The 25975-nt window shown below is 41.2% G+C and overlaps 1 protein-coding gene across 1 annotated transcript in view; it reads left to right on the top strand.

Annotated features, from left to right (window-relative positions):
- The window catches only part of LOC122777820 (metabotropic glutamate receptor 7-like), a 115948-nt gene that overhangs the window by 56628 nt on the left and 33345 nt on the right, over nucleotides 1-25975 (top strand). Inside the window, exons 3-6 of the mRNA XM_044039307.1 lie at nucleotides 8386-8521; nucleotides 9112-9266; nucleotides 14092-14229; nucleotides 16041-16241. Of these exons, the coding sequence (XP_043895242.1) occupies nucleotides 8386-8521; nucleotides 9112-9266; nucleotides 14092-14229; nucleotides 16041-16241 (630 nt within the window). The remainder of the gene's footprint in view (nucleotides 1-8385; nucleotides 8522-9111; nucleotides 9267-14091; nucleotides 14230-16040; nucleotides 16242-25975) is intronic.

Here is a 25975-nt window from a genome sequence, read left to right as displayed (position 1 = left end):
CAGAAGTCCAACAAGCATGAATATTTCATCTGTGTGCATTCACGTCCGCCGTGATCACTCATTAAAACTTTAAGAAGCTGTTTGTGGCTACGTAATTTGCATGGAGAGAATGAGAGAGACACAAACACGCAGACAAAATTGAGCCGGCGTTGGAACAAAGAGGGGGGGAAAACCTGCTTTAAGGCTCATTCTGAAGTTTCATTTCATTTTATATCCTGATAAATACACTTTCCTCCAGCTGTTGTTTTCAAATGCATTTTATTTATTTCTTTTCTTCTTCTTTTTTTTTGCAGAAACCATAATGATTCATGAATTGCTGCACAAGGGGGAATGGAATCCTAAGCCTCTGTTGTTGTTGTTGTTGTTGACTCATCCTGTTGCTTCTGAGCTGCAGTCACTTTGCAATATGATGTATTCATATACAAATAAGAATTATATCCTCTAAAGGAAAGCTTCCCGCACCCAAGGCATCTTATCAGTAATAAACACATTAATTATGTAATAGCACGTCTATACATTCACAGGATTCACTCAAAGGCAGCAGTTCTGCAGCAGAACACAGTGAAAAGGATTGAAGCGAGGGAGCAAACATCTCGGTGAATATCTTGGAAATAAGTGTGTGCGCGTGAATGCATTAAACATGCGTCGTTTCTTTTTGAGCAATCGCTAGACTGCACATCGCCAGCAGCAGCAGCAGCAACGCTGTTGGATGGATGTTGTTGCAGCTTCTCCCACGAGTTGATCAATGGGACCTTGAGCAGGATTTTGTGGCTGCACTGTTCGGTTGCAGTGAAATGTCAGATGCATTAGTAGGATTCTCGCTTCACCACTTCAAGGAGATCCATCTAGCAGACTAATGCAATATGGCTGGCCATTACCCCAAGCTGAGACTGGAGTGATGGTCAGCTTTTATTGATCCCTTCTGTTTTCTCTAGTCTTTTTGTTTTTTTTTCCCCCCACTCTCTCGCCTCTGTTCAGACGCCGCTTCAGCGTGCACCTTCATCCCGACTGCAGGTGAAGCTGGCAGAGATGAATCTTGTTTGTATTTTTCTGTGTCTGCGTCTGGACCGGAGCCACGGCGATTGAGTTCAGTGTTCCCATTTAATCAAAAGACTTGCATTTGACGGAAAAACCTCCGACATAATATCCCCGCGGAATTGATTGCAGCGAGTTGCCAACATGATGCTTTCTTAGATCAAATTTGAGCCGTGAGGGGGGAAAAAACAAATCTGCCAGTAAAGTGTAGCACTTACATTTCACAGCAGGAATGGACTGGGGGGGGGGAAGAACCTGATGCATCTGCAAACAGCGTAAAATAGACTATTACTTGACCCGTGGACATTACCGAGTCCCTGAACAGCAGAGTATTGAAGGTTCTCACAGATGCCGCATATGAATGTCAGCTGCATGTCAACCCATCTCGATGAGCTCCCACGTGTTGACGCGGGGGAAACTGGAGGGAGCAGCGCTGCCTTTTGACTGTCAAGGTGATAAATATAATTGCCGCACCGTGGCTTCCCTGGAGGATGGAGTTAGGAGGGTGTAGTTGAAACCATTTGAATCCAGAGCTTCACATTTGAAGGGATTTGTATTCCTCCAAGCTAAATGGCAATCCTGGATTCCTTGCCCCGAGGAGTATTTTCAGAATCGAGGGTGCTGCGGATGAATAATTGACATGGTTAATGCAGTGCATGACCTTTTGCACTCAGACTGATAAGTTGAGAACATCCGAGACCTGATGAATTCATCCATCGTGATCATTAAGCTGCCGCTGATACATGGATCAAATGTTGAGCAGAAAGTATGGGTGCTCATACTGTGGTAGGATCGTATTGTTGCTAATTGAGTAAGGTGCGGCTAAAAAAAAAATGTCAGTGTCGAATTTCTTATTTCTTAAAGCTCCAGAGTGTCATTGCTGTTGTCAGAACACTGCTAGCGTAGACATTAAAGGTATTTTCTGAACGTTTCTCAGCTGTTAGAATCTAAAGCTCCGAAATAAGCTGCTAGACGTTGAGCTTCTGCTGTAGAACACGCACACTCAAGTTATTATTATTATCATTATTATCATAAAACGGTGTATTTGTATGTAACCTTTAGTGTCAGGCGATCAAATCTGGCCCTTGTTATAATAAAAAAGTTTGAACGCCTCCGCACGACAGCTTCCAACATAAACAAATATCTGTCAAATGAGTTTGTGCCATGATGCTGATTAAGCTCATCCGCTCCTGCACACATGTATTTATATACCTCGTTTAAAAACAACCCCTGTTGCCTCAAATTGCTTTACACGGAAGCAATTAAACACAATAAGGTAAAAGTCACCAAATAAAATGAGTAAAAACACAGTGTAACAACCATGTAAACAACACATAAAATACGATTCAAAATAAAAGACAAGCTCACCTGTTATTAAAAGCAAATATATAGTTTTTTTTAGTAAAGATTTAGAACATTTCTTGTGTCTGATTGAAAACATGAAGAATTGAATTGTCCACTGCTCAAAAAACCCTGTTCAGGTCTGATAGTATGTTTAGTCAGGCTTCTTTCTTCTTCCTGAGAACAACAGGTGATGAGTCGATCCTCCTCTGACACAAGGAACTTTTATTTTGTCACGAGTCGAGCATCAGAACCGCGCGCTGCAGATCGCTTGCGAGAGTGTGTTGCTGCCGAATCCCCCAACAACTCTGCCCTCAGACAAGCAGCTCTATACTTTTTTCTTTTTTTTTTTTCTTAAATATTTTTATTGAGAAATATGGCACATTTACAAAAACAGCACTGTAAGCCACAGTTGTGAAAACAGAAAAAAAAATTTTTTTTAATGTAATCACAAAGGAGTAGTAAGAGAACCATATTACTTTCTTGTTTTTTTCCCTTTTTCAAGGTGAACAAAATCCAAACAAATTTTTATAAAACATACATTTTTTATAAAAAACAAAAGGAGAAAATGAAATAAATAAATAAACTAACACAACACATAATCAAACTAACTACCTACAGGGGGGACCGTCAATCGAGAGATAAGGATGAGCTCTATACTTTTAAAGGATATCTGACATCATCATCCTATACGTCACGTTTGCCCATATATTGTAGCTTCAGTCTCCCATTCTCCCATCCCCATTGTACGACAACATATAGTGCACGTGAACCCAGACTCCATTCCATCATGAGGAACCTTCTGCTCCTCAATGCATTGAAGTTTACATCTTAAACATCTTCAAGACACAATGTAGCTGTGTTAATGTGTTCATCTAAGACGCGTCCAGTACAACTTTCAGTGACACCGTTCTACTTGAAATGCCAGTAGTTACAGGATTGGTCAGACAAACAAAGCTGGTGCACAGTCCTGTCGTGTGACACCATTTCTGTTCACAAACAGCAGAAACAACAAACGTCGTCCAAGTTGCACACCGCAGCTTTAAACAAGCATGCACGTACTCGTCTTCATTCTCCTCACACACGCCGACTGTAGGTGACAGCTGCACTGTACACTGTTACTATACTATCCCACTTCTTGGAAGACTTTAACAAGTTGTAATAAAACACTCGCCTGTGTGGGAGCCTGACATTTATCTGTCCCACATCACACATCTCCAGCTCAGATAGACACGCGGCTCCTCTTTAAACCTTCAGCTGGATTCCAGGACTCTGTCATGTCCATATACTTCACCATCCAGTGACAGGTGAAGTCAGCGCAACTGTCCTGAAAGCACCGACACACACCAGTTGCATGGCACTCACCGTCGCCCCTGCCTCATCGTGCCGCTTCAACTAAAAGACTGACCATCTGACTGACTGACAGATGAGGCATTCTGCAGGCATTCAATAATTTAGCCTCCACTGCACAACCACCGGTCTGCAGCCTTTAAGACGGTCTTAAGCCCACAGCAAGTTCAGCTCTGCTGCTCTCTCTCTCTCTCTCTCTGTGGAGATGGGCTATGCTCCAGATGCTTCTTATCTTCATCTGTGGCTTGTGTGGTCTCTCTTTGTATTATTGACTGTTGTGACCCATTATACATCTCTATTCTGGACTGTTATGTCATTAGGTATATGCTGAGTATCACAAAGAAAGCTCTTAACATGACAAGGGATCTGTTTCATCCGTAGCGCCTCTAATTTGAGCTGCTACAGGCAGCAGGCACAAAGAAAGTTCTCAGAGAAATCAGTTGTTAGTCAAATTGTTAAACTGAATTCCGTCGCCTCTTACTGACCTATGCGTTCTCTTTTGTTTTTATAGTATTTGTACTTTATGATGTGATGATTTTGTGTGGAGTCATTGTGAACAGTAAATCTCAGCCTATGTCATAACAAAGCTAATGCAAAGTTGTGGCCTGAGTCGCTTAAAATGGAAGCAACAACTGAATGGAAAGACTTCTGCTCTTCAGTGTCCTTCACGTGAAGCCCACCTCAACCTTTTTACCGGGGGTAAAAATCTGTCAGTAATTGATTCCCCTTTTTCAAGAATTCTGGAGTCGACCAAAGCCGCATTCTCGTCACGCCATGTGTCTGCAGAGTGAAAGCAAATCACTGGCAGATTCAGCTGGGTTCACTCCAGCTAATTAATTCCATGATAAGCTTTTAGCATAATGTAAATAGTGATCTGAGATAGAACTGCACTTAGACACCACCTCACTTTCCAGCCTCGGGGGAAATCTGACCCATGACAAGAGACTAATCAAGGCGCAGTTAAGAAGCAGAGGGCAGTCCTGATGCCTGTTCTACTGAACATCTACACATACACATACACTACACATTTCTAGTCCAGCATTGGTAACAACTGCCTGCCCAGGGTGAGAAAGTGAATGTTTTCAAATCAAATCCACATTCAGTTTGAAACCGTCTTTTAGGATGTACGTTAAACAGCACATGTGACCCAGGCTTTATACTTAACTGTGAAGAAAAGGGGTTTATTTTTTAAATTTTCTTTTGTAAAACATACATGTGAGAAGCAGTTTGTATATTTAAAGGTCCGGTGTGGAACATTTAAGAGGGTTTATTGCCAGATATTGAATTCACTACCAAGAAGTACCTTTGTATAAGTGGTTAATCACTTTAAATTATTAGATTCTTGTAGCCTTAGAATAATTCGTTTATATGTACTTAAGCGTGGTGCTTTGCAAAGGCTGCCATCTTGGACTACCATGTTTTTGGATAGCAGCCCTAATGGACATTATTTTAAAGCAGTGGAAGAGAACAGAAGAGCGGCTCCGCCCACTTAAATTAGATACATAAACCAACAAAGGAGGAGGAGGAGAAAGAGTCAGAGAGTGGACAGTTGTAAAAAGTGTTTACATTCTTTCTGGTACGTGAAGGCTACCACATTACCCTGATGTACTTGGGGAAAGGAAGGGAAGGATTTATTCCTCGGAGATAAACTCCGGACCCACAGCAGACTCACAGACAGGAAGCCGGTGATGGGGTGAACAGAGTCAACGGAGGCTTGAGAGTGATGTAGGTTCCTCCTGGGGGATTCTCAACAGGATGAAGTCATGCAGGAAAAAGCAGGAGCAGGTTTGGGATAGGTGGCTGAGCTTTGGTCAGGCGGCAAGGAAACAAAAAAGGCTAAATGCTTCAAACAAAAAAGCCAAAAACTCTGCCTCTCACACGAGTAGAGCCAAAATACTACCACAAACAATCGGACCATGAAGTGACGAGATGATGTCGTGCATGTGATGAGCAGGAGCCCAGGTGAGGGAAGCGACGGCCACAGCGATTCAGCGAAGATAAGGCAGTGGACACTGGATGGATGTTTCCAGCGGTGTCATAAAAATATGTACTGTAGGGGGAGCTCTGTAGAGAAAAAGGCAAAAAAGCGTTTAAGTTTTCCTCCTTGCATTAGAATACAGGGTAGCTCATATATTAGTTGATGATATCTCAATCACAATTTGATGATTCAATTCCACAAACACAGCAATTAGCTCTTTCTCCTGAATCAGGCCCACTGCCTACTCTGCAAAGCAACCAAAGAATCTGAGAAGCTCACATTTTGAAGCCCTAACACAGACGTCACCTGCAACCAGGCACCTGTTTGATGACACCAGCTGTCAATCACATTGCCACTCCCATGTGCGGTGCTTTATTGTCTATTTCCGTCTCCCCGGCTAAATGATTACTGATGTTATAAATCAAGTGAGAAGCTCATTTTCCCATAGACCTTGATTTAAACGGGGCTCTTTTTGTAACCAGTGGAATTGCCCCCTGGTGGCCATTTAGTATACTCTTACCTCCATGTTGTCTTCTGATCTGTGCTCAGGACAGAGTGCCTTGATCCCAAAATCTTAGTATTTAACAACCTGGTTGCAAGACTCAACTATAAAACATTTTTTTTTATATAGTGAGTCAGCCTACTGCAGCTTTAATTTGTCTGCATATTCTTGTGTTTTATTGCTATTTATTTATTTATTTGAGAGTTTGTGTGTTTGTGATACGTGCCTGCAGGCATGTTGTCCCCCCGGAGCTACAAACTGCAGCTAATACACCAGAATCAGATGTTAAGCAGTGGAAGCGCAGTGTCATACTGTGGGATTTATGGCTGAAATCAACTGAAATCCCTTTTCTAGAACTCAGCGCTATAGTGCTGTCCCTCTGAGACGTAACAGTGCTGGCTGCTCTACACAAATTACCCCAAACCTTTTCCACTTTAACAGGATACCGCCATGCCTGGAGCAGAGGCTCGGACAGTGGCGGGGATCCCCATTTAGTGTGCAGATCGCTTGCGAAGGACAGCGGCAGGCCGCTCTCGAACGTTCCCTCGCACCAGGGCGCGTCTCTAATTCCCGCCTATTGATAGTCGGAGATGGATCGTTAAAGGAGAGTTCTCATTTTGCGATCTTCTGCCTTTAGAATTGCTACAGTCAACTGTGAGTGGAGATGTGTGATGTGCCAGTTCAAAGCTCTTCATATTGAGGTAATGAGTCTGAGGAGAGCAGCAATTAGCAGATTTTTTCCATTTCTCTGTCTACTCAGGGAAATTCACACTGAAAGGTTATTGGGTAGGCTATTAAAAAACCTGAGTGGGAAAAAACTTTAATTAGTTTACGTAGAGATTTGCTGTTGACTGCGGACACTGCATGCTGATGTTCTGGTCCAGGCCTACACTTGTTAGCATGACCTCACACACTGGTGATTTACCCAGAGCAGAGTGATTCATCTGGATGATATTTGACATTTTATAATAATTAGCATTACATTTTTTTTGATGATGTATTTAATGTTTAGTCCTTTTTTTTTTTTTTTTGACGTTTGGCTCCTCTCTGTGTAGGGGTCGCCAAAGTGGATGGACCACACACACATGATTTAGCAGGGATTTTTACACCGGATGCCCTTCCTGACGCAGCCCACTGGGATCAGTGGAGAGAGCTCGTTTAAAAGCAGCATTGTTGACCAAAGTGCTGCACAGTAATAAAGCAAATAAACACAAACAGAGCACAATACACATCACATACAATTCAGATTCCATTCCAGAGATGTATATAATATTTAATTAATACCTTGTTGTTGTTTTTTTAAATATGTTAGTGGATTGGAGAGAAGGAAAATTGTTGAAAATTGTTAAAACCAAGAAGTGGTTTATAAGTGCATCACTCATTTTCCATCATCTGGACAACATGTTGTTACTCTTTATATTGTGTTGGTTTGTTATATACAAAAAAGTGGCTCCTCGCGTGAAACGTTTGTCTGATAATGGACTGTTGAATATAAACCTGAAGACAACACCATCTATTAACCTGTTCAAATAAACAGCAATAATATCTCGCGCTAAATACGGCCACTATTTAGCGACGCACGGAAGCAGTCAGTACCCTCCGTCCTGTGAAAACTCATTAGTGGTGACCTGTCTGACAATGATTAATCGTCAGTATTAATATCCTCCTTGTTTGTTATTGCTGGCTGGGCTATCTGATTAGTTGAGTTCCAAACGCGAGATGTTTGATAATGACTTTAAATGAAAAGTCAATGGAACGCTGTTGGATTTCCACAAATCCATAATATGAAATCTGTAGCTTTACGTCCCTGTTGGATGTGGATTATTGGATTTCTTATAGCAGATATGTTTATAACTCTCTGTCTGTGAAATGATGCTGCACGGTGCTCAGTCGGGAGGCGCAGTTGGAGTGTTATATTGCACGCTGCTGCGGTTTCCCGATCATTGCCAAAATGCAAATGTATACACTGGAAAGACTATCATTTAAACTGCATACCGAGCATGACAGCATCATCGCAATCTCGCTTATGTGCTCAGATGTGTTTTCATTTCCTCACAAAAATAAAAGCAACTATTGCGACCTCAGGCTGTACGCACATGTGTGTTTGTGCACGTATGTGAGCTTCTCCTATAGGCCTAATCATTTCTTCCTCTTTCTCTTTTTTTTCCCCGATGAAAAGGTGGAATCTGCATCGCCCAGTCTTTGAAAATTCCACACAACCCCAAGCTGGAGGATTACGACAAAGCCATCCAACAACTGCTGGAAACGCAGCACTCGCGGGCAGTCGTCATCTTCGCCAGTGAGGAAGACATACGGTGAGGAGCGCGTCGCGTTATGTCTTCATCCGTGTCACTCGGTTGTGTTGCCGACTCGCCACGTTGAGCTCTTTAATCTCCGCGTATCAAGCTCCTGAAGACAGGCTCGAGGCACAGATTTACCATGAGCGGAGGACGTCTGCTGCGCAAACATACACCCAGCAACACACCCAAAGCCTCGCAAGCAGGAGTGGGAATACAGATCAGATATTGTTTCATTTACTGTGTCTGTTGGGGGGAATATTTATGTAGGCAAACACACAATCAAACATTTATACCTGTAAATTCGGAAGTGAGAGTTCCAGTGACTTCAATGATTCTTACTCCCTGATCTTATTACTTTTTAAATGAGAGATAAAAATAACGTCTTTGCTCAACCTCAACACAAAACATCATTAAAAAAACAATAGGTTCCCTCCTTTGTTTCCCATCATTAATGAGAAGAGGAATAAGATCTTCTTGTAACCGCTTTTCCTTTTACAGCAAGCTCTTCCTTTGTGTAATAATTGTTAGATTGCACACACACACACACAGAGACAGACACACACCCTCTGTGCTTTCTACTAATTCACATATGGATGCCCTTGCAGGGGAGTTCTCAATGCCACCAAGAGGGCCAATCAGGTGGGCCATTTCCTCTGGATTGGATCTGACAGCTGGGGGGCCAAGAGCAGTGCGATCCACCAGCTCGAAGACGTAGCAGTGGGAGCCATCACTATTCTGCCAAAACGCTCCTCCATCAAAGGTACACACACTGAGACTGCCATACAACTGTATTACACTAACTATTCTTTCTTTGTTAATCACGTGTGCTCTAATGTGAACATATAATTATGGGATGTCCTGGTGGCCAAAACATCTGATGACGAGGTTTTGACCTGGGAGGACCTTTTGGAGGACGAGTGTGGAACGTGGTTAATTGGCATTCACTCCTGACTCACTGACTCAGCAATGCACACGACTTCAGCTCCAATCATCATCAGTGCGATGACAAAACCTGGGTGAACACGTCATTCCTCCCTCATCGTTTTTTTGGCAGCACAACAAATTCCCGCATGGTGTCTGGTGCGGCCCTATGATGCCGCGTCATCTTCTATCGTCTGTCCACACGTTAACGTGTAAACAGCCATTGATGTTTGCAGCGAGCCTTACTTGGATGAGGGTTCATTTCATCATTTGGATCAGTTGAAAGAGGAACTTAAAGAAAAGGTAGAAACCAAAAAAAATGCATGACTCAGTAGCACACTTCTTAATGTCTAATCAAGTAAATAATTGAAGAGAGATCCAAAAACAGCTGGCAAACACTTGTAGTCAGATAGTAAGGAATAATTAAACTGGAACCCTTGACAAAGACAAACTGGCAGAGAGAGGGGGAGAATGGGAGATGTATGTATACATATATATGTATATATATATATATATACATATATATATATAAATAAATAAACATACATATATATATATATATATATACACTAGGATCAAGAAGAAATGAGACACAGGTGGAACAGCGGGAAGTGATGACACCAGAAATGAGACAACATTTGAATTTCAAAATAAAACAGGAAATGACAAACAAATATATTTGCTTGTATGCACCAAAAAATGACATGAATAGTAATTACTGTACCATTTCACTGAGCTCCATGATTTACAAATACAAAGTAAGTGGTCCACAGTTTTTGCCATTCACCCATTCACAATTTCATACAGCGCAGCTCATTTTCTATTATACCCATTTGCACGCTGCCAGCACAGCCATCAGGAGCTTAAGTTAGCTTAAGGAGTTAGTGTTTTGCCCAAGGACACATCGGCATGTAGACCTGCTGAGCAGGGAATCGATCTGCTCTACCACTGATCCACCGTCGCCCAAGTATACCCAGTATTTTCAGTGTGAAAGAGGCTTTACAGCACAAATGCAACCTTTAAACACTTCGAGCAAACCCGAAAACAGAGTCCTGCTTTTTTTTCTGTGGTGGTGTTGCGAGCTTATTCAGCCTAACCTCACTGAAATAGGATGGTCAAAACAATAGAGGGATCCGTCTATTTGCAGGCGAGTGTGGAGACTCAATAAACTGTGCCATAGAAGAAGAAGTAAAACAGTGAAGTTACAGCAAAAATAGATGTAGATTTATAGGGTTACAAGATTCACAGTGATAATCACTTAGTGGAATAGGTGAATCCATTACAGCATAGATTCCTGGTACAGCTCACATTCACACATCCTGACCAAGAACCAGAGAGTACAGTCACAGATATTCAGCTTGCACCGTTGGGAGAAAACAGTCTAAAAAGGAATACATCGACATAAATCATGCCATGTTGTGAGTCCCATCTTCTCCCTGAGCTGGGACAGGATGGTACCTTCTGTAAACATAGAGAACCGCTGAATCTAGAACATTCAAGACCCTTGTTAGGCATATATTATACTTCAGACAGAATATCAGACATTTAAAAATCCCAATAACCACGTTGTTAGTGTAATTTTCTTTATGTATTTATTTATTATTTTCACACATAATACAAAACAATAAAATAAACCTGTAGTATGAGTGAGGGTGGAATATTATTAATATTCATTACAATACAATGGTAATAATTATAATATTCTCTTTAGTTTCCTCTTGTACATGTCACACAAAAGATAATTAAGTTGACATGTGTGATATGAAGTGGCGGTAAATCATTACTTACTATGTTAGATGAATTCACCCAGCACTTTATTGTTTTTTAGGTGAGGCATTGTTGAAATTAGGTGTGCAATCATATACAGTTATACAAAGAATAATATAACACCTCCACTGACAGTAGCACAAATTGAAATTTGTTTTCCAAATTGATCGCAGTGATTTGTGTAAAAATCAAATACTAAATGTCCCCAATTGTAATAATAATAGCTGGTACTTTGTGAAAATGGGAAACGTCTGACAGAATTATAACTATGAATTATATATATGGTTGATTATTTACAACGCCATCCACTGAGTCACAATTGAGATGACAGTATCTTATTGTGGACTTTACTTACAGACGAGACCATCATTAATGTCTCTCCATATTCATTAAATACAATTTAACAGCAGCACACACTACATCCCCCGGGTTGCTTATTGAAACATATAGCAGATACAGGGGGAAATTAATTTAGAGTGTTCTTCTGGCCTCTCGAGCAAATGTTTGATCAATATTCACTCTCCTTTTCGCTCTGTCTTTGGTCTTTACTAACTTCTGAGATAAGTGTCTGGTTCTTTAGTGGCTAAATGTTCCCCAATGTTCACCAGCCCGAGTTGCTCAGTAGGTTTAGTTTGCAGTTTGAGTTTTTGGAGTAAATCAGTACGAAATATCGAAGTCAAGAAGAAAGTTACGGGTCATAAAAGCAAAACATTGAGATGTCCAGGTACAGGGAGAGGGTGAAGTGTAAGGGCACTTCAAGCGGAGATTTTTCATGGGCACACTGCAAATGGAGGGTTATGACATTTTATCACACTCAAAGGGAAATAATGTTACACCTCTTTCACGCTAAAACTAGCAGGTATAACCAGGATTTTTGAACCCAGGTGAAACTGTGCACAAAAGACCGTGGTCTGCACTGTGCTGTTTATTTTACTGCTGCAACACCTGTGCATAAAATGTGAGCTTCTTCATGACTATCCACTAAAGTTTTTATTGTACCGGCTTTTCATCCACATGGAGCCGGTGTTTTGGGTGCACTGAAATGCTATTTTAGGAAAATGATGATATCATAACCCCACCTCTATTCACCGTCTTCCTGTGTTTGTCTTTCTGTTTGACTGTATGCATAGTCATTCATACACATTTGAATTGAAAACAAAGTTGTACACAGTGTGATATGTTGCCCATGCGTGGTCTACTGCATATGATCTCACATTTTTACATTTTACAGTAAGGTATGTAGTGCAGGTGTCGTGTACAGCTATACTCTGTATTGCATTTAGTTATTGACATGAATGTGCGAATAAAGAGGAAATAAAATACAACTAGTGAACATTTTATCATGAAGCTGAGGTGTCAGGTGATAATTCTCTCTAGGTTCATCACCATATATCACCCTCTTTATATTAAACATAGAAATTCAACCATGATTACATTTCCATGTCACTGACTCACTCACGAGCTCATATAAATGCATGCAAAACAGTACAAATGCCAAAAGAAAAATGTACACTCACTTTATTTCCATCTGTCTCCCCTATTTTTACCTCAGTGTGCAATTTCTTACTTTCCTCACAATGACTTTCAACAGTCCTCAGAGAGAAAGTATGACCTTGTTCTTGCATTTGGCCGTTGGTTGTACATGACCAGACTTAAAACATTGGCTGTTTCAATATTAAATGCCGAAACCAGTGAACGCAACATTTTCACCTCTTGCAGACATCAAATATACATTGATTCATGTCAGAAAACCTCCAAAGAAAACCATGCCGTTCAAGGTCTAAAGCCTTAGTCTCTTTCATGATTTTTAACATTTCTCTGTCAATACACTCTGAGATAAATGTCATTACTGCTTGTTTTTTATGTGCTCAGGTCGTGAATGTCTTCCAATTATCGCAGCGTGGACAGTCTACCCGCCAGAAGAAAGGGAACAAAGGAAATAATATACAGCTGTGTTTGCCCGTGTATGCACAGATTCAGTATTCTGAGGATGTGCTATCTATTTAAACTTCTGTCCAGTGTCATTGTCCTAATCACCGCTCATCATTACAACCCAGGAAATATAAAAGTACACGTTTTATGAAGCCTCCCTTAATTAAGGAAGGTCCACCCAGGACAAATGTGCACTCTGGAGGCAGCAAGGAAATTAGTAATCCACCATGCATCATTGATGGTCTTTAGAAAAGAAAATAAGCTGAGTCATTCAGCTCTGATTAGGCATTATCACCACTACCCACGACTCAGCTGATATGACTGGATAACAGAGCGGAGACACAGACAGAGAAACTTTGAAATGTGAAATTCTTTTTCCTCCAGAGAGAAGTGACACTGCACCACATTTCCTGCACTGAAGTTTAGTTTTCTGGCCCATATTGGGTGGTAAAGTTGCACAAAAAAAAAAAAAAATCCACTTTCTTTTCTGTGTTGTTGCAGCAAGTTATCTCTTCTCAAGCTAATGCATCATGCAGGCATACAGGCACCTAAGCCCTATTAGGCTCATACATCATTCCTTCAATCCACTTCTGTTGTAATGGCTTTTATGAAGTGAGAAAATCCTGTTCAGCACCTACAGGACCTCACAGCCTGAGGCAACAGGCTGTGGCACCACTTACAGTCCCTGCGTTATTTATTATGCATCCTGTTTTTTAATTAATGTCATTTCCTAGATGAAAGAAAGCCATTAAAGTTCCATGGGGCTTCAGAGGAAGAGGAACCACCGTGGTGATATTATGATGAAGTAGATTCTGCTGGTGTGCTTCCAACACCTATAGCAGCCGGCGCCGCACTGCACTGCACTGCCGCTTGCCATCACGTTGCGGCGCTTCATTTCCTCCAGGTTTAAAATGGTCGATAATTGGTGCGGAACTGAGCCATTCTCATTCTTCCTCTGTTCCCAGGGTTTGACGAATACTTTACTGCGCTCACCCTCGAGAACAATCGCAGGAACGTTTGGTTTGCCGAGTTTTGGGAGGAAAACTTTGACTGCCGGCTCCTCAGCTCCTCCAAGAGAGAGGACACCAGCCGTAAATGCACAGGTACGCACGCGTGTTTTGTCATGAGCACATCCTGGGAACATTTCTGTAAAACACTAAAGGGTGATGCATTCATTTCACCCCCCCCCTGAGTCGGCTCTGATATGAACTTGACCTTTTGTTCGTATTAGAATGTGCGGAGAGTCTGTTGGGCTCTTGTCTGCAGCTGAGCCAGGAAATCTATCACCAGGTGTTTTTACCCAGTGGGTGCAGGGCAGGCTGAGTTTATTATTAGAATAATAATGCACCACGTGGTCTTAGTCATACTACAGTTACCGTCTGCTCCTGTGGCTAATGTTCTGTATCTCTACAAAATCCCCCCAATTCCCCCTTAACTCAGTCACCTTGACAGCTCAGCACAGTCGGGACATGTGTACTAACTGCTACACTTTATTTAGGGTAGAAATTACAGAGGGGAAATGACAATAAGATAAGTAAACGCCATCCGTGCCCCCATTCTGCTTTATTACCATCTTTGTGGCAGCATTAATGATAGTGTTGTTGCTCACGTCGTTGCATGTTCCTGCCAGCACTGTGACAGGCATCGCACTACATTTGTTATCTTTAGTGGATGATGCCTGCGACGGGGGGGATACTGGATTAATCATGCTTTCATACATGGTGACTGTAATAACAGTGTGACACAAAATACTGCTTTCAGAGGGTTTTTGTTTTCCTTTATCATCTTTCGTTTGGCGTCTTTTGTTGTGCATCAAAGGCGGGAGATGGTTGTCGACTCCATCTGTAAAATGACTGTTAGGTGTTGTTATCTTTCCCTCAGTACCTATATGGAAATGACTGTACACTTGTCACTGTGTTCTCTCAGGCTTTTGCATTAAGAGCGTCCACAGAGTGCATTATGCCGAGTTCAAAAGGGTTAAAGAGATCACGTGTGGGCTGAAATGTGTGTTAACGTCTGAGAAACAGGCTGAAATGAAAGCCCAGATTGCTTCTGACCTGCTTCGATTCATACAACTGTGTGTGTGTGTGTGTGTGTGTGTGTGTGTGTCCTGCAAACAACATCTGCTCCTCCACCGTAGCGTCCATGTAAATCACAACCAGCAATCACTGAAGAGGGAACTGCCTTTTTTTTTATTCACAGTTATTCTCCTGTTAATGGATTTTGTTTATCTTGAACATTATGATTATGCTGATCATGGTGATTATTGTTATTAAAATTAACCTACCTTTTTTTTTTTTGTTATCATTTCAATTCACTCTTTGAAATTCGGCTCTCTTTTTTTTTTTTTCATCCAGGAGTATCAAATGGCTAATTCGCTGTGTAACAAAAACAGAAATTCAGCAGTGGTTGTCCATTATGTATTCAGGTAGTGTCAGCAGTAGGAGGCAAAACCTTTACAGCTGCTCATAGTGAAAGAGCACTATACTGTGAGGAGGATATAAAAGAGCAAGAAGCCACTGTAGGAGAGTGTGTTACTGAAGTTCATGGTGATCTTCATCACCTCCCTGATGGGACAGATGCTGCCCATTATCCACTGCCTATCACTGTGTAATACATCACAGTAATTCAGTCTGAATCCGCTCTATTTGTCACAAACACGTTTTACTCACAGCTCAGCGTGATATTTTCCACTCGGGATTTAAATATGTCTTCTTATTTTCTTCTCTGCCACATTGTCCCTGTAGGTGTCATTCGTTCAGAATCAAACTTGAACTAATTGGATGGAAATGGTAAATGGGGGGAATAACAAAAAAAAAAAAAAAAGATGCTGAAGATGATAGAGAGTGACGAGAGAATGTTTCATGGCATATTTTTGCCTCTTAAGTTGTTTCTCTTGCTTCTCTTCCCTCAGGCCAGGAGCGCATTGGGATCAACTCCAAGTATGAGCAGGAAGGGAAGGTGCAGTTCGTGATTGACGCAGTGTACGCCATGGCCCACGCTCTCCACAACATGCACAAGGACTTGTGTCCAGATCATCTCGGCATTTGTCCACAGATGGAGTCTGCAGACGGGAAGACTCTGCTCAAGTACATACGAAACAGCAGCTTCAACGGTGAGTCACACAAACTGTGGATCAGAGGTTCGTACTATCAGCTTCAGGTTTTCTGGGTAGTTATAGTTACACCTTATACCTCACTGTAATAAACAAGTTCAAAATAGAATGCTGGCTACTTATCATGACTGCACATTGGTTCTATTTTTAATGTTTATTTCTTTGATTTAGTCCAATTAGTGTGAAGCTCCTCTGTGTGGACATCCTGTATGTGTCAGAAGATAAAGGAACAATTTTGTTTCCTTATATCTGTGATTATGCAGATTGACCTAGTAGCTTAGCTTAGCATATTTTAGGGCTTAGCTAAAAACACCTGTACATGTGTGTTTATTTGTTTTATTAACGCACTTTTCTGAAGATCCAGCCTTCATATACTGTATACATTCTATTTTTTATTCTTCACTGTTTCTTTACTTTTTGGGTTTGTGTAAGGAAAGACATTTTTGACTAATATATAATATTTGTCAGAGGATGGTGGCTCGGTGGAGGCTAGGCCCTCACCTTAAGTGCATATAAAAGGCCTATTCAATCGTGCACTTATTCAAACATACTTAAGAGTACAAGTATATTCAGTTTCTGCTGATAAGCCCTCACACGTTTTAACCCTTGGGGTGATTAATAGTGCATATACATATGATTGGAGCAAATTGGTCCCCTCTGGGAAAATTGATGTGAATGTCACCTCAGGCTACAACATGTCGGGATGCCAGAGTCGTGAGGTCGTGCGCCGAACAATAGTGAGAGATTTTTTTTACAATTTTCACCTCATAATATTAGCTGTTAATGAGTTGTGTTACTTGCAAACTCCAGCGTGGATGTTTTTACATAGTATGCCTGTGACACTTTAGGCTCTTTTCACACTAAACGTTTTGAAATGAAAAGTGAAGGTGTTACCGATAACGCTTACGCTGGCTTTGTCCCATCCCTGTTGATCAGGATACGATGTCAGAGAGCTGAAACGAGGGGAAGCGATCGTCTATAATTTATTTGATTATTGACACCTATGACGGGCTTTCCTGTGTGTGTGTGTGGATTTCCTCCAGGTTTTTCGGTTTCCTCCCACATGTCCAAAAACATGCGGCGGTTGAGTGTGAGTGAATGGTTGTTTGTTGCCCTGGGATGTGTGTGACCCTGACCTTTTGTGACCCTATGTCAGGTGGGAGTGGCACCAGCAGCCCTTACAACCCTCATAATCTATGAATTTCAAAAATGTCTGCCATGAAAAAGCCCCACTATGCTGCAAGTGTCACGATATATAGAATTAGAGTGACTTTACAACATGGGAAATAGAACCTGCATGTATGCAGCACAAGGCTGCACAGACTGACCTGATTATGAGATGTTGAGTGATCACTAACTGCCGCACTTCAAGACTTCACCCACTTTATCAGGTGCAACAGAAATATCTAATCAGCCAGTCACATGGCAGCACCTCAGTGCATTTAGACACGGAGACGTGGTCAAGACCCAAAAAATGGGAGAAGGAGAGGTGATTTAAGCGACTTTGATCTTGGCGTGCTGTTGTGTTGTTTTCAGAAAATGCTCATCCACTGGGATTTTCACAAACAGTAGACAGGGAATAAAAGATAACATGCTCTCAGAGAAAATACACTGAGGTCAAAGGAGAACGTCCAGACCAGTTTGAGATGATACAAAGACAACCTCTGACCAATCTCTGAACACACAGCATGTCAGACCATGATGAGATACAGCAGCAGAAGACCTTTCTGCACCCTTCTGTAGGTACATGTAGCTAAAGAAGTGAGTGTATGTGGACTCATGTGGAACTATGAAAATACTGTTTTGCTGTTATTTACGGACGTTTATGCCTAAATTTCAATTTTGAACATGCAATTGTATATAGTCCCCACCAAATGCACAATTTACTCCTGTTTGAATGGCATTAGCTTGTTTTAGCTAAAATAATGACTGATTCAAGTATCTTATAAGATATGTATGACCCATTTGTAAAAAAGTTACATCCTCAGTGAGCAACACGTGGAAGCCGCAGACAGGGAGAGGAAGTCAGAAAGAATCGAGAGGCGGACAAAAGCGTTTGGTCTTTTCATGGGATTGGAGTCCTGTCCTATTTATATAAAGCTCACAGCAATGTTCAAAGGCTGATTCCAGACCTTTGAATCACTGCCCACATCTTTGATTTTACTTTTATTTTTCAAGTAGGTCTGGGGGTTTTTTTGTTGATGTTTTTTCCCGCAAAAAGATTAATGAAAGCAGTATGAAAAATAGGGTCGCAGCTCTCCACAGCAACACTGTGATTCATGTGTGAGTGCATCAACAGACAAAAATACCATAAATGAGATTGAACAGTGGAATGTAACGCCGTCCCGAGATCAGATGCGAGGAGGAACCGTCTTGGAATGCGCAACACGTCAAAACGCTGACGCAGATGGGCTCCAGCAGCTGAAGACAACAGCAGGTGACGCTCCTGACACTTTATTGGGTGTCCTGTGTACCCATTAAAGTGGCTCGTGAGTGCACGTGCGACCATTCTATGAATGTACTTAAGAACTGAATAAACTATAACATGTTTTATTAATCTAAAACTAAAACCACAGAATGTAGAGCATTTGCTGTGGCGTTGCTTCCCTGCACTAATGAAAAACACGACAGCTGTGTCCACTCTTTATGACAAACTAAGCAAATCCTCGACTCGCTCCAGCTAAATATTTACGCGTCGAATTGATCCTCTCATCTAAGTCTTGGCGAGAGTTTCTTAAAATGTCTTACCAGTAATTTTCCCTCTACGTTGTCTCTGGGTATTTTACTCACAGGTGTCGTGTGACTACATCAAAGTTATATGATTTAGAGCGAAACAAAACAATGGACATAAGAGCGCGCGTCATCGCAGCGTCAGATATAAAAGTATCTAATGAATTCATTCTGCACCACCACCACCTCCTCTGCATCATATGCAGTTGCTTGTGGGCTGCCTCGTTCCAATTTGCATTCACTTTCATTTATAGTTGAAAGCACCACAACATTTTTCTGGCTCTATCAAATATTTTGAGCCACTATCATATATTATGGGTAGTACTAGTACTTGAACCTCCGCATAACTCAGCCGTGTGCAGGCAGTGATGTGGGTGATACTTAACAATTAATGGCAAGTAGCTATTAACTCCAAATGCTGTGATACGCAGGAGGCCAAGTGGGACATGAGTTTAAGACGAGACGAACCTTCATCATTACAAATGTGCTGACATGCACGTCAGCCAGTCGTCATTACAGCGTCTCATTTGAAGTGCAGTGCGTCTTCACAAAATGTTCTGGATGAAACATTTGAGCTCTTCAGAGTTAGAGAATCGCTGTATTCTTCTTGCAAAACAGCCCCGCTTTTGCAGGTATATCCTGCTTTTTTATGAGCACTACGGAACAATATGAACTGCTTGTATAAAAGTGATCACAAAGAGGAAGTATCTTGCTTCCCTGCCAGGTTAAATCAATAAATGAGAAAGTAACACAGGCATACCAGACAGGCTCTTCAAAAAAAGAGGAATGAAAATAACGAAGGTCGTGTCATTAAAAAGCTTCCGTTATGCACAAAAGGCAAAGCTCAAAGAGATGGCTGCTATCCAACCTTGCACTTTTTTTTTTTTACTTGATGTGATCCCGGTGGAACTCTCAACTTGTAGTCAGATATCAGACTAAACACGCAGACGTCCAATCAGTGTGACATCACTTGCGGGCGAGGCAGCGCCGCGCTGTCGGAGCAAGCGAGACGAGCGGCACTTGACCAGTTAAAGCTAAAACTAGACATCAGAGATTTCTCCTTAACTCTTATCTCAGAACAGGAGTTGTAGCCCAGGATCACAGGATCTGATGTTGACTGTTTAATCCCATGGCAACACTTTAGAACAACATGGAAATAATGGAGGCAGTGTGATGGTAATGCCATGTTATTTCTAGGTAACATCTAAGTTTATGATGAAGTAAATGATTTAAAATCTACTTGGCCAAGGAGAACAGAGGCAACATCACGACAGCCAGGTACACAGCCTGACGCTGCCTCCAGTTCTGAAGATCTATCCTCAAGATGACTCATATAATCATCTGTCTAATGACCTTTTAACATATTTCATTAGAATCAGGAAGGCGAGCACACTCTCCCTGGAATAATCTGCTCTCTGCTCCATCATTAACAAATGTTTTGGGTTGCTCGAGGCTCTGATTGGCATCTTAGTGGCGAGGAATGAACGCAGTGGCTTTCTCTTGGAGCCAACTTTGAAACTGAAGCTGAGTCGGTGCAATAACATGTTCTCCTAACAACTAGCCATGGCTCTGTGTTTATAATAAATATTTAAAGACTGACCAACGGTTATGGATTTCCCTCACAGGTAATGAAAATAACTAAAGGCCACCATGAGTGTTCTTCATATTAAAATATATGAGAATCAAAATTGGTAATAACCATATTACTGTGTTGAAATCCGTCCTCTCTTATGTGCCACGCGCTTTTGCTATTTTTGTTTTACTGCGCTAGTACTTGGTGATTACTATGGAAATAAGATGGTATTATCATAATTTGACTTGCCTATTACAAATTCCAACTCCACCATTACCATATTGTTACTGCATTGTCATTTAAAGTGTATATATATTTTGTATTATTGTTTTGTCTATTCTTATCAACGGAAGATGTGGTTATGTACAGAGTAAGAGCTTAATACCTTCCTCCCCAGTTTTATTCTGCTTACAGTCCTCTAATTGGCTCAATTGGCTGTTTTTTTTAATTTATTTATTATTATTGTAATCCAAACGACACCAGATCAATTTGATCAAAAGATGTGGGCAGTGATTCAAAGATCTGGAATCAGCCTTTGAAATGTTCTGTAAGCTTTGTATAAATAGGCCAAGGCTCAAATCCCATGAAAAGACCAAATGCTTTTGTCAGTCTCCCTCTCTCTCTCTCTCTCTCTCTCTCCCTGCTTTCTGACTTCCTCTCCCTGTCTGTGGCTTTCACTTGTTCTCACTTCTCACTGAAGACATAACTCTTTACAAATGGGTCACAAATATCTAAAACGTCCCCTGGCTCGGAAAAACATCAACCGCAAAGTGCCTTCATCCAACTGCCATAAACATCTTAAACAAAGAATATGCAATTAGAAACATTTAGAAATGCACCACATGTTACGTTACATGTTATATTTGAGATGACATCGTACGCTTTTTTTTGTTGTCAAAGTACCCTTTTCTATCATGTTCCTCTAATTCTGATTCTATTTAGATGTTTTAAAATCCCTTCATTCACTAAATCAAGGTAATGTGCAATAAACAAGAGTAAACGGTGCAATCGGTGGGGGGAATGGCTACAGTTGAATATTCAGCTGCGTAAAACAGACACAGTTCAAATCCAGCAATCTGTTAGGTGTAATATCGTGCCCATATATCACAGCAAAACAGCTATTTCCTTTTCACACATCCATATGACTCCACATGTGAGTATCTCTGCCTGGCATCGCTCTCATTTAGACGCCGCAGTGAGACACACAGGAGCTACAGGATGTTCAGCACCATGGACAGCACCAAACCACTATGCGTTGTCCTCAACACAAGACAGCTTGAGAATTCGACTTGATGTGGATGATTAAATGATTGTTAAACGATCACTAAATCGGTCGCCAGCTATTTTGATAGTTGATCGACTATCAGCAGTTTGAGTGATTGCAGCATATAATATGTGAATGTGTTCTTCGCTCTTTTATGGCAGTAAAACACTTTCATCACAATTAACAACGAGCGTATCGCAGACGACATGTTTGCGCATGCGTATCTTGCATTACTGTAATTACGCGACGGTTTGTGCTATTGGAAAAATACCAGCAGTTTCTGAAAGTCAAAGCCAACGTGTGGTTATTTCACTCACGCTGTTGCAGAAAGCCGGCGTTGCAGGACGCCTCTCTTTGTCACCAGAGAGAGTTGGAGAAACGCCTAGTTTCCATTTCTTGGCCTGTTTTAGGACATTGAGACAAAGACTCAAACAAATGTGGTTTTAAATATGTTTTATTCTGTTCAAATTTCAAATTGAACTCCCAAATCTGGTGCTCATGTACAACTACGGTGTTTTCTTTCCTCAATAAAACTATTTAACTTGTTAATACACTATTTTAGCATGCAGGAAATTGTAAATACCTGTCAGATATTGAAAGTTATTCTGGAAAAATGGGCTAAAGCACTTTTTATTTTCTGGCCCGGACATTTTGAGGCTTAGGTGTAGAAGGGTTAAACCACTTATTGGAACAGGAATACAGTCAGAGGCATGCAGGAAAACCCCCAAACTCGAGTGAGACCAAACAAGAGTCTTCGCCCAGTAGAAGGCGGGGGCGGAGGCAGTGAAACTTTGCTAAGAGCAGCAGAGCAGCAGTGTGAGGCAGCATTAGCGTAGCAAGAAATGAGTGCCGTCTAAACTGATTCATCGATCATAAAAAATGATCGCCCCACTTGATTGATTGTAACCTTTAAAAGAAAACTTCACAAATACACCACTGATATGGTTTCTATTGGAAATATTTCTCTTCCTGTTTTATAAAAGCCGTAGCTCAAAACAAGCTCACATGCAGAGAAAGGACAGGCATTATATTGGACAAAGGATGTTGCAGATGGAGCTGTTTGCTATGGACGTGAGGATAAAAAAAACAATTAGAATAAAAAGAAATCGTTGTATAAGGTGAACATTTTCAGCAGCGACACTGTGTATAATAGGACTGATTTACACAAATCAGTATAATATAGGTTTTTGGCAACACAGCAGCTCATGTAGAGCAGATAAATAACACAGGCTCTGGCTTGACTGATGATAGTATTCTGTTTATGAGATTTGCTGACATAAATGTTTGCTTTTCTATATTTAAAGTACACTATACGTATAGGAACATCATGTTCTAAAATGGCCTTGATCCATAAAAAGTGTGGTTTCCTTGTAATGCACATTTCATATGTGTTCAGTGGAGCATTCCAACAGTGACTCTCCATAGTTAATAGCTAATGTGAAAAAAAACTTCTATTAGTGAGCTAAGAGCTGCCTGCCTTTGTCTATTTCTGTCGCTATGGCAGCACTGCAGAGTTCCAGCAGGCAAGAAGCCCTCAGATTTTAAGGTGGAACTAAAGAAACAGAATATGTGTAATAATTAGAGCTGTGGTAAGAATTCATGGAGACCTTAACTAAGTGCAGAATTGTGCATGGGATTGGGAAGCTGCTGTTCAATCTGAATAACCATCTGGACTTGTGCTGACTTTTCTGGGTGTTCAGCTTCAGACAATCATTTACCACGAGCACGGCTGTGACAGAGGGGATTTATTCCACATGAGTCAAAAATAAGATCTCTATCTCCTGTCTGGCCATTATATTCCCAATCTTTTTCTCTTTTTTTTTAACTGGCGAGTGAATGTAGTTGTCATGCAGCTGCATCATACATATCTCACTGCCCCCTTATTGTATTCCAACACATTATCTAGGGTACGTGCCACCGCTAATGCGTGTTGGAGAGTGAAGGAGTGTGGGCCTCCTTTGCTGATGTCCCCACTGCGCCCGAGTCACAGAGCTGAGGAGTGAGAAGCAGAAGAAAAAAAAAGGAGAGAATAATGATGCGAGAGAAACAAGGCAGTGGATCCCCCGGTCCACCCACACTGAGCTCGGTGCAGCACAGCAGCAGTGCACTTTTGTCATGTCTTAGTTCAGAGCCACATGCAAATGCATGAATTTTTCATCTCAGACAGCACGCCCACTAAGGTGTCGACACACACGCTATTTTGTTCCCTTGAAAATGCTCTTGCAGAAAATAAGAGGGAATTTAAAATGTGACTTTACAATGTGACACACAAACACCACTTAATTATTGTAAAGCCGGAAAGTGTGACAGGTTACTAATGACTTGTGTCACTTTACTGAATAACAATGTGTGTTTGTGCAACCAGTTTCTCTTTTTCTCTCTTTTTTTTTTTTTGGTGCTGTGGCATAGAGTGTTAGAATAGCGACTGTCACGATTCTTGCCTACAGGACTCACTACTTTTCCAACATCTTTACACGCTGCTCTGTCGACAGTGTCGCCAGTATTGGGACTGCCAAGCACTTTGATTCCACTTCATTCAAGGCATAAGCGAACCAAGCGTTTAAGGAATCTAAATAGATATCCAAATAGTGTTTGGTTAAAGGAATACTTGTATTACTAGATTAGGAGTAGTATTTTTTTTTTTAATTGTGCTTCCCAACCTCAGTTTCCCCTGAGTTTCTTTGTTTTTTCAAGTCCAGAAATATCTTCATTCTTTTCTTTGTTACGTGCCCACCAGTGACACTTGGTGCTGTTAGCATAACTGTTAGCAAAGATGGCGGACACTGTTTACATTCTATCCCGTCCCCTTCACGAGTGGGTCCAAAAAGTGTTACTAGTGGACACGTAACACAAAAGAATGAAGATATTTCTGGACTCAGGGAAAACTGAGGTTGGGAAGCACAATTTAAAAAAAAATACTACTCCTTTTCTAGTAACACAAAGCTAAATGCAAACCGGTGTTTGTATTTTGTTTTTCCAATATCAAATTCAGCTTCGGGGCCCATAAAGCTTGTTTCTATGCACGGTTAAACTGTGGTAGTAGCTCCACGGTGCCTTTTACTTTGACTTCTTCTTGTCCCAGTATACAAGCAGATAATTCATGTATTGAGTGAAGTGTGTCTGACTCTGTGTCTGACTCGCTACACTAGGTGGCGATATGTCCCCTTTCAGCCTATACCAGTATTGGATGTTTTCCAGTTGACCTATTGCAGCACACACCAAAACCACTTTAGCTGGTGGCTAGTTGTTAGCATTTTGAGTACCATTCTGAGTTTTGCCACCACCCATGAAATTGAAAATCAGCCACTGAGCTGGTAGAGCTTTCGTTCATTCAGTCTCCTCACCATTCCACCACTGCATCCGTCTGGATTTACCAGCGGCTGCTGTAAACATCCAGTGTGTAACATTTAGTGTGTTTTTATTGCCATAAATTGAAAGGACGGCTCATGATTGTGTATAAACAAAATTAAAATGGTTTGTTTTACACAGCCTTCGAATCATCGAGAGTCGTCTTTTTATACGTACTTCAGGCAAAAGCCTTGTTTTATCATCATTCATGTTTCTACAGCAGCACAAACAAGCCAGTCAGGGCTTTACGTTATGAAGAGCAAGCATACTATATTAATGAAGCACCACATCCCTTTAAAGTTAGTTTTATTATTATTAATCCCCTTAGGGAAAGTATTCCTCTGCATTTTGACCCATACTAGAATTAGGAGCAGTGGGCTGCCACACTGAGTAGCGCCCGGGGAGCATTGGGGGTTGGGTACCCCAGCCCTTTTTGGCCGGGTGGGGATTTGAACCGGCGACCCTCTGGTTACAAGTCAAGTTGTTCCATGACGGGCTTAGAAAAGGGAGGGAAAAGCATCGGTAAAGCAACCTACAACACACAAAGGCCGTAAATGCAATAAAAAACGGAAATGGAAAAGAACATATATCATGTATGAATCACATTTATCGTTTGTCTGTTTATATTTAAGTTATATTTTAGTTTGAACTACTAGCATTCCTATTACAGCTTTAAGTCTTATGAACCGACATTTGCTGTGTCACAAAGTCAAAAAGGAAAATTTGGGTGCTTGTTCACCGTGTTTTATTAAAATGGCCCCTCTAGACTGTAACAGTATTTTTTTCTCCCTCTGCTACCTCTGCCTTTCTTGTTTTACA

Source organism: Solea senegalensis, linkage group LG11 (assembly GCF_019176455.1).
Source record: "Solea senegalensis isolate Sse05_10M linkage group LG11, IFAPA_SoseM_1, whole genome shotgun sequence".
NCBI classification, from domain to species: Eukaryota; Metazoa; Chordata; class Actinopteri; order Pleuronectiformes; family Soleidae; genus Solea; species Solea senegalensis.
Note: the sequence above shows the minus strand (reverse complement) of the source record. Positions and strands in the feature narration are given on the sequence as shown.